Source organism: Brachypodium distachyon, chromosome 3 (genome assembly GCF_000005505.3).
Source record: "Brachypodium distachyon strain Bd21 chromosome 3, Brachypodium_distachyon_v3.0, whole genome shotgun sequence".
Taxonomy (NCBI): domain Eukaryota; kingdom Viridiplantae; phylum Streptophyta; class Magnoliopsida; order Poales; family Poaceae; genus Brachypodium; species Brachypodium distachyon.
Window position 1 is genome coordinate 49,108,955 of NC_016133.3, and position 10,128 is coordinate 49,119,082.

The 10,128-nt window shown below is 47.2% G+C and overlaps 1 protein-coding gene across 1 annotated transcript; it reads right to left on the reverse strand.

Moving 5' to 3' along the window:
• Positions 1–4,674: 4,674 nt before the first annotated feature.
• Positions 4,675–7,288, reverse strand: LOC100825320 (cytochrome P450 86B1). Its single transcript, XM_003572633.4, has 2 exons — positions 5,194–7,288; positions 4,675–5,033 (listed from the first exon to the last, which is right to left on the reverse strand). The coding sequence occupies exons 1-2, from the start codon at positions 6,797–6,799 to the stop codon at positions 5,023–5,025; spliced, it is 1,617 nt and encodes a 538-aa protein (XP_003572681.2). The 5' UTR covers positions 6,800–7,288; the 3' UTR covers positions 4,675–5,022.
• Between the last annotated feature and the right edge of the window lie 2,840 nt (positions 7,289–10,128).

A 10,128-nucleotide genomic window follows, 5' to 3' on the forward strand; every position in this document is an offset into this window, starting at 1 on the left:
ATGAGCTACTGCATGATGCAGTACTCCAATTAGAGCTCTCATTGGTATTTGTCATCTACCTTCTGCCTTTTGTACATCTGGAAGTTTTCAACAATGGAACACACAATATCTGCATACGGTTCTTCCTCGTTCCCAAAAGCTGCACATAGATACCGATGCTAATTTTTTCAAATAATACGAATTATTTATTTATTGTTGAAAATAATACGTGGTTAAAAAATAAATCTAACACACCCTCGGCGTGGGCCAGGCCGATTAGCTCCAGTCGGCCTGGCTGAAACCAATTAGACCTAGTCGGCCGGGCCGGGAGGCCGGCCCGCAGGCTGACTGGGTGCAGCCTAAAATATGAACCGAAGGTTTGAAATATTAACTAAAAAAAATGACCTCACGAGATCTAGCTGCTGAGGAACATGACCGGGTGCCTAACCGCTGAGCCAAGAGTGCGATTGTGTCTATTAAGCGTTATAATCCAATATATTACCTACGAAATCCAATCGGTTTGGGCAAAACCCACTTGAACTAATCAGCTTCGCACAGCCCCTGCCATCGCGGCAAGGCCGACTGGATCTAATCGGTCTGGCCCAAGCCGAGGGCGCCTAGATTTGCAATTTTTTAATCGGCTTATTATTTTCAATCGGCTTCGGCCAAGCCGACTGGAGGTAATCGGCCTGGCCCAAGCCGAGGGCGCCTAGATTTGCAATTTTTTAAAACCACATATTATTTTCAAAAATGAATAAATAATTCGTATTATTTTAAAAAATTAGCAGATACCGATTGTTGTGACGGCTCACAAACATAACAACATCTACACTGATTGCTCTTAACAGAACATCAAGTGCTCCGTTCACTCGAAATTACACGGCGATATGGAAAGGTGCCGTGCCCTGGCGTGCTGTCGGACGGCGACTCGCACCCGTGACACAAGATTTGTAAATGCAGTTTGTGTAAAATTGTTAAACGCACCTCATAATATCAAAAATATATATTTTATGTACTCCGTATGAGGTTTATTTATCTTGCTACAACTACTGGCAGATTTCTCTGGCTAAGATTCGAAGGATGAAATATATAGCTAAGAACCGGTCGTGTGTACATGCAGCATGCCATTTATGTACATGTCGTGTTAAGCACAAAAACATCCTTGCCACTGCACAAGAAATCCGACAAAGAAAACCATCTATCAAGTTCCCTCATACTTGACCAAAAGAATAAAACGATAAAAATAAAAAGAACTCACACTTGATAGACTACCAAATGATAAAGGGCCGATCAAGATGAAAATATCACACCTACTATATGAGAATTGTGGAGCAGCATTTTACTATGAGAAAAGAATATTTTGGATCCTCAATTAGCAGCGAAGTCTAGAAATGGTCACTACACTCTAAATCATATACATTTGGTCACTCGATTAACAAAATCAGATACATTTGGTCCCCTTCTCGAATTCCAATGGTTTTCACTTGTTTCCGCTCCATGTCGCATGGGTTTATATAGGAATTCGAGTTTCGGGGGTGGGGGGCTTGAAATCATGTGGCATCCGACGTGTGGAAAATTTTGGGGATGACATGAGGGAGCACTTCACTACCAATTCATATGTGAATGAAAGTCACCAAACAATATCTCAATCGGGGTTTATTCGGTTTACATGATTGGGAAATCATAGGGATAGGTAGAGGATTGAATGTCCTGCACATTTCAATCCTTCGGATATTTCTATGGGGTCTGACCTAATGCTGAGATCTCATAGGAATTAGGTCAGTTTAGGCATAATTCCTACGAATTTAACATCTTCATGTGGGAAAAAAAATCCTAAGAGTCAAAATTCCGTAAAAATCCTTTAAAGATCTTACAAACCAAAAGCCCTTGGCGTGTGGAAGTTCCCACAAACGGCGAGCAGCTCTGCTCACAAGTTAATTTAATCCATCCGTCTATCTATAAATTATAAATTCATTCATGTAAATGGGACTTCGGGGCCTGGTCGGTGAGGCTGACACGTTAACATATTTTTGTTGTTTCATTTGTAGAATACTATTCCCTCCGTCCCATATTAAGCGACTTTCTATTACATGTATCTAAACGCTATATAGTCATAAATACATTCATACTGGGCAAATTTGAGTCACTTAATATGGGACGGAAGGAGTATTACAGTTTTTTTTAGGTGAGAGGTATATACTACTAAGTTTGATGTTACATGAAGCAACATCCAAACTTGTTTTCTCTCTGATTTATGCAAGTTGATCAACGACGAACAGTGCTAGAGCCTAGACGGATCATGGACACAGCTTCATCACCACATGAATCCAATGGCTGCCGGGTCAGCGATCCATCGATCGATCGCCATCAATCCATCGTGTGATAGAAACAAAATAACTGCCCGACCCATCGATCCATCGACCGGAAATTATAGCTAGCTAGCTAGGCTGCCATCTTCTCGAACTTCTTCTTTCAGGTGAACATATACATATTGCAGCATATGATTGGATATTTCTAGTCTTTACATGCATGTAGGTAGATCATTAAAGGGACAGCTAGCATAAAACGCATACAGACAGATCAGAAGCAAAAATATGTAATGTACTTGTCTCGTTCATCTTGATTACCACCTTGTTTTTGCATGGACTTGATTGTTATGCGCATTCCGGTGCTTCTTCTCTTTTTAACTACACGTGCATGCAGAAATTTCTAGACTTTGGTGCTACCTTCTTTGTGAATGCTGGCATGCTGCAAGTACAAAGTCTATGGTTGAAATTTCTTGGTGATTGAAGTCTGCTGTGTGACTGTGTCACGATTGAGCTCATATATGTCTGTACCCTATGATCTGGCAAATTAATGAACCGGGACGGTGCTGATCTGAGGCCTCAATCTTTCAGTTTCTATATGATCACCACTTGGATCATCAACAGTTCGGTTGGGCACTGATGCTGCTTATTTCATTGCACGAGCCAAATGTGCATCTCAAATGAGGATCTCTCTCAGGTAGCCTGAGATAGAAATAGCATCATAAGAATGTAAAATCAACATATATAAATCGAGGAAATAAAAGTGCAATTTATCTTTTGTCAAGCAAATTAGTAAATGACCATATCCTCAAAGGTGCGGACCTTAATAAAATTTCGAGCAGTTTTCTTCCAGAACTTGCTCTACGTGATCCTGTAATAAGACAAACTTAGCACTTAGAAGTTTCTGAACCTTACTTTCAGTTGCGTATTAAACACCTGGAGATATATAATGACATTTATAGGATAATGATAAAAGTTGTGGATAGCGATGTGCATTAAGTAGGATAGGTCTGCGACTGTGCATTCATCTACTTTGTCCAGATCACTCTTTAGGGTTCAAGATTGTTGCCCTATAAAATTTATGTTTCTCATGATTCGATCTTCTGAGTTCGTATGTGCAGCGTTTCTTCCATGTATGGTGTGGTCAAAGTTCCAGTGTTGTGGGGTCTTTTATGTATCTGCTTGTGGTGAGCTCGGAGTAGCTGGTTCGAGCCTCCGAGGGACTATGTCGATGACGATGCCACCGTGTGGATGCATCATGGTGTGTCTCTTGTGGTATGGCGGCAATGGTGCCTCACGCTTGGTGGCGTCAAATGCGGCGATCTCTCTAGTGCAAGGCTTGCTTGTTTTTCATTTTGAAGCTTCCCACCAGATTCGAAGAGACCTTGTCCTCGGCGTTGCCCAACTAGCTGTTGGTCATGGGCCGACACGAACTTGATGCAACTGCCATGGCAAGGATTTCATTGGTGAAGTCAGGACGTCAGCTCGAGAAGTGATGTGTAATGATAATAACACCTATTGACAACCTTGATGGCGGTTTTTCCCTTAGCAGCCCATGTGGAGTTCGTTTAGATAGCCAAGTCTCGGCTAGTGGTATCTTGGGGGCTGTCAAGTTCCATGACGGCTCATGGAAGTGTTTTGTCGGTTTGCCCGATTTTTTCTGTTAATTAATCACGCATTAAAACTTCTTAATTAATAAGTTCAGGCTATGTTTGTTCTCCATTTCGAAAATAAATAAAATAAATATTTATCCAATAACTTGTTGGGAAAGGATCTTCGAGCTCTTTTCACTTACATCTTTGATTTCAAATCTTAATATCTGAAATGCGTGTAATTGTTGTGTCCCGAAGTCGCAGCCTTCATTGTCAAACTCTTGAGTTGATATGAACCTAAAATTAGATCTCGCCGGCACGCATGCTCGGCAGGACACCCTAACCTCGTCGTCCCAAAGGGCCGACAGGAATCTGAAATGCTTGTAGTTGTTAACAGAAGGTTATTGTTACATTCGCGACTTCATTTAATAAGACCGCCAGAAAAGAAAATATTCGAAATGGAAAACCCCAGAAAAAAATAACGGTCTGAAATGCTTGTACTCCCTCCGTCTCATATTAAGTGACTCCAATTTATCCAAATATGAATGTATCTATGTCTAAAAAATGTTTAGATACATGCAATAGAAAGTCACTTAATATGAGACGGAGTGAGTAGTTGTTAACAGAAGGTTAGTGAACAGCGAAGCCGACACCTTAACACACCCAAACTAGTTTTCACTCTGTTTCTATGCGAGCTGATCAACAACGAACGGTGCTAGATGGATAATGGACACATCTTACACGCCTTCACCACACATGAATCCATGGATCAGGAAATTAGCTAGCTAGGGTGTCAGTTGGTCGAACTTCTTTCACCGTGATTGCGCCATCGCAGCGGATAAACCTATATTGCAGTATACAATTGGATATCGGATATTTTTAATCTTTTACACATGCACGTAGGTACAGACTAATCTTTTACATGCACTTAGGTACATACTATTAGAGGGGAAGCACGAAAAGCACACAGACAGCCCAGAAACAGAGATACATAAAGCACAGGCAATATATAGCACTTGTCTCGCGCGTCTTGATCCCCTTGTTTGCACGGTAACTGAAACCTAACATTCAGAGATCTTGTAGCACATTCCTTTCAAGTGTACTTTTGGTTTTGGTCGAAGCAGGGGCCGTGGTGATCTTTTCCATCATTCTTCAGCTGCCCAATATAATCACAAGGCAGGGAATTAAAGAAACTCAGCAGAATCGATAACAGGTCAACACCTTGATGTAAGTATAACACTTTGTAGCTTAGGTGCAGACAGAATTGTTGAGATGACTGAAAGTAAGATGCGTTGTCAGTCAGTCAGTCAGTTTACCAGCAGCAGCCACAGTCGTGCTGTAGTGGACGTTCTGCTGCTCCGGCTGCCTCCTCCCGAACCTCACCATGAGCCCGTTCTTCATGTAGAGCGTGGTGTTGAGCTTGGGCTTGACCACCTGCCCGGGCACCACCTCCAGGGAGAACGCCCCCAGCACGGCCGCCGCCAGCGTCTTCATCTGCGTGTACGCGAACCGTTTCCCGACGCAGAGCCTCGGCCCGGCGTTGAACACGACGTACTTGAAGGCGCTCTCGGCGCGGCCCGCGAATGCCCCGCGCTTGTTGAGCCACCGCTCGGGCCTGAACTCCAGGCAGTCGTGGCCCCAGGCGCCGGGGTCACGGCCGATGGCGTACGCGTTGTAGATCACCCGCTGCCGCGCGCGCACGTAGGTGCCGTCCGGGAGCACGTCGTCCTGGAGCGCCTCCTTGAAGTCCACCGGCACCGGCGGGTACAGCCGCATGGACTCCGTCAGCGCCGCGTGGAGGTAGTGCATGTCGTTGGTGTTGTTGTCCCCCTTATTTGCGGCGCGTATGTCGGCGAGGACGCGGGACTCGACGTCCGGGTGGAGCGTGAGGAGGTAGAAGAACCAGACGAGGGCGACGGAGCTGGTGTCGCGGCCGGCCAGGATGAAGCTGATGCAGAAGTCCCGGAGGAACTCGTCCGAGCAGGACTGGTCCTCGTACATGAGGAGGCGGGAGAGGAGGTCGCTGCGGCCGTGGAGCGACCCGAGCTTGCGGAGCTCCGTGCGGCGCTCGGAGACGGTTTTCTCCGCGAAGTCCCGCACGGAGCCCGCGGCGTCCACGAGCGCGCGCTCCCCGCCCACGCGGAGCGCGCGCTTGGCCTTCCATATGAAAGGCGGCGTGACGAACCGCGAGAGCGAGAGCTCCGTGGCGCGCTCGAAGGCCCGGGCGAACGGCACGTCGGGGAGCCCCTCGGCCAGGCAGCCGGCGTCCGTCCCGAACGCCGCGGCGCAGATGTTGTCGAAGGTGAAGCGTAGCAGAACCTCCTGGAGGTCCACGACGCCACCTTGGCAGCTGAGGCGGTGGAGCAGCGGCATGAGGCGGCCGTGCACAAGCTCCTGGATGGTCCGGGCCGAGAAGTCGAGGAACTGGGCCGAGTGCATCTCGGCCGTGGCGGCCCGGCGCTGGGCGCGCCAGGCGTCGCCGTCGGCGTTGAAGATGCCGTCGCCCAGGAGCTCCACGAACCGCTCGCGGTAGTAGGGGCCCTTGGGGTAGTTGGCGAAGTTGGTCTTGAGGACGTGCTCGACGTTGGCGGGTACGGAGGTGATGACGCCCGAGGAGCCCCCGCCCCACATGCCGCGGTACGGGAACGTGCCGCCGGACCGGGCCAGCGCCCCGGCGCCCCAGTCGTAGATGTCGTCCAGGTGCGCGAAGAGCGTCGGGATGATGCCCAGGACCGGCCACACCATGGGGCCTCCACGGGCCCGGAGCCGCGCCAGGGCCGCGCTGCACGCGAAGAGCACCGCCGCGGCCACGGCCAGGTCCGACAGGCGCGCGTGCTCCTGCACGCCGCGCGCCGCCGCGTCCAGCAGGAACCTGATCCGAGTCCAACCTGCTGCTGCCGCCATCGCCGGCCAACTGCTCATCACTGCTAGCTCCGTCAGAGTACGTACTGTTGTGTGACGACGACGATTGTTGGATGTGTCAGGTAGGAAGTGGTGCACTGCGTGCGTACGTGTAAAGGTGCGGGCGAGTGTGCGATCCAGCTCTCGTTCTTAGGTGTACGTGTGCTTCAGCTTGTGACTCTGAGAGTGTTGTGCTCTGCTGCTTCTCCTCTTGGCCGGTATTTATAGGGAAACCTGTGGCTCCTGTCATGGATGCGTGCGTGCAATGCATGCATTTCGTTTCCCCGGACAAGTCTTCAGCGTCTTTTTCCTGAGCACCGCAAGTAGTTACGGTCTCATATTCATTTTCATGTTTAAAGCTTCACTAAAGAAGTATTATATTGATTAAAAATTTAAGATGATGACATACCAACTGTTAAAAATACGATTAATTTGAGACATATAATCTAATTATGAGTAGGCGCAATAATCGCCACAATGTATTAAACAAAGCAATTATTTGTATTTTGTACTCCCTCCATCCCATATTAAGTTACTCAAATTTGTCCAAATATGTATGTGTCTATACCTAAAAAACGTCTAGATGCATGTAATATTTCGGCACTTAATATAGGATGGAGGGAGTACTATATTACTATTATCTTTTGTAGAGATACCCTATTTCCCAGTCGATTTAGAAATAGTTATCTCTCAATCAACAATTATACCCATCCAATTAAGATTTTCTTTATCCATTGCATTTGCGTGGAACTCAGCGATTGGATCGGTCAGTTGTTAACAACCACTTAGAAATAGTTATTTTTCAGTCACTTTAGAAGTAACAAAACCATATATTCTACTCCTTCCGTTCCATAATTCTTGTCGAAATATTACATGTATCTAGACACTTTTTAGGAATAGATACATCCATTTTTGATCAAATTTGAGACAAGAATTATGGAACGGAGGGAGTATTTGTATTAAAGTGTTCTAAATTTTCTGTCAAGTAGTACTGTTCATATGTCAAGTTTGGTGTCTAGCTCACTGCTAACACCGTTCAGTAAATATGAAGGAACCAAACTATTGAGTTCAAATAATAATTACTTAAAAGGAACAAAAAAATCATGGGATTTGACGCACTTGATCGGAAAATCAACCTATGTATCCCCCTTTCAGAACCCACTTGGCACAAAAAAACGAAGACTTGGCTCACCAAGAATGTACTCCTTGATTGGGGGGAGAGGGGTGTATGTTCAAACGCGGCGATTCTAACGGCCTGCCGGCGCCCTCTTCGCCGTTCGATCCGCCCTGCTGTTCGCCACTCGGTCGCCGGTAGAAACGCGTTTCACGTGTATAATCTCACCGTCTACAAATGAGGTTTCAAACAGGGCGAAAAGGTCTTGATGCAAAAGCCAGCTTGAAACCGCGCGGTGTTGAAAAACAACCGAGCATGGAATCCGGCCGGGCCCGGGGCTTTCGGCGGGCCGATCTGAAACAGGCGGTACTGATCTTTCAGTGAAGTCGCTGAACAGCTTCTCATTTACCTGCTCTGGAATCCCCTGCTCCGGTGTATATATCAAGAACAATGTTTTTTTACACAAGCTAATCTTTCATGTACTACAGAGATCTGAAAGAATTCCGTAACCGTATTTCCTACGACGACTGTACCATCTTCTCTGCTTAGCTTCTCCATCTCTTTCTTTTTAGATGAGCTCGTCACAAATCGTTGGCTGCGTGGTCGACGACCTTTAGAACCTTTTGCTCGTCCGTTGGTTTCTTCCATCATCCATGCATCCGTTCAGTGACTTCAATTCAGTTGGGGGAAGCAGGGGAAACCGCCAAATCGCGTGACAGCTTCGGGCCGGCGACGGCTGATCCACGGATGACGCAGCCACACAGCTGGGATATAAGCGCAATCCTGCGCTCACTTATTCCACAGGTTCCCACAAGTAGACCGGTGAAGCATCCGGCAGCGCCAAAAGGATTTGATCCGCCGTTCCAAGATGAAGCGAGAAAGGAAAGACAACCGTGGAGCCGTGGAGGCGTTGGGCGGTGCCGCGCTCCTCGCTCGCTCGGCACCTTCGGCGTGCTACGCTGTGCTGTGCTGAGATGATCGATCCGCGTAATACGAAAAGAAAAGAAAAAAAAAACGAGTGTATATGCATCTGTGGTGAAACCGGTTTCTGTTGTCTGGGCATGTACGTCACATGCTGGCCATGTAGGTTTCCACATGGGTTTTTAAGGGGATTGGTAAAAGAAGAAGGGTTTTTCTCCGGGGAGGGGCCGGTGTCTGGTTTCTTGGAGCAAATGTTTGTAGTAGATCTCATGGAGGTTTAGGGATTTGTGATGTAAAATTGATGAGGAAGTATCTTTCGAATGTGATGGGTGTGACGGATTAAAACTAACGGATCAGAATTCAGACATGAATGCTGACGGGCTTACACAGACTTTATGGTTTTTTTTTTTGCAAACTGAAGAACACTCGGGCTCTGAACATAACTGTGCACTACTGTTCTAGAGTAACTGAAAGCCTGAGATGTCCGTAGAACATACTCCTGCAGTACAACGGAGGTACAGATCCAGAGGGTTCTCCCGGAAAGATCACTCACAAAAATAGCAGTGTCGTTCGGGGAAATCTCGATCGGCTAGCTGCTTCAGAGCCACGAGCCGCACGGGAAAGAAAACAAAGACGGTTCGGAAGCTACTACGAACAAAGTGGATAAATGAACAGATCGGGTGCGCAGCGCAGTCAGAGACCGGTGCGGACTGCAGAGCGGGACGGCGACGGGCGAATTTATGCCGAGACTGCCGAAAAAGGGAGCGAGTCGGTGCGGTGGATGGGTTACCAGCTCGGAGGGTGCACGGTGGAAACCGCGGGGGCGCGCCGAGAAATAGCAACCGGCATTCATCAGAGGTCAAGGGGCTTTGTTTCCTGTGAGTTTATTGCATTCATCGGCGGTCAAGGGGCTTTGGTGGCGCTGCCGTTCCAAGTGCCGGGAGGTACGGTAATTGCGTGGGGCTAAAGATAGGCCCTAGCATACAGTGTGTGTGACCCGGTTCTTATGTCAAGTGCATATTTTGGGTTAGGCTTAGCACCGCATTGGCACTTACTGTGTGTGTGCGCGCGCGCGCAAAATCAAGATCGAGTTCTTGAAAATTTTGTACTGGCGTTCGTATAGTTGCCCTAGACCTCCAAAATTCATTTCAAAATCCTGAATCAAAGAGGCTGCTGGATGGTGTCCATTGCATACTCGATTTCAAAATATAGAGAAACACTATTTGTTCAGATATTGTATAACTTTTTCTTAACTTACATTTCAGTCTAAAGATATAGGAGTATAGATTATTTGATTGACAGGAAAAGGAGAGAT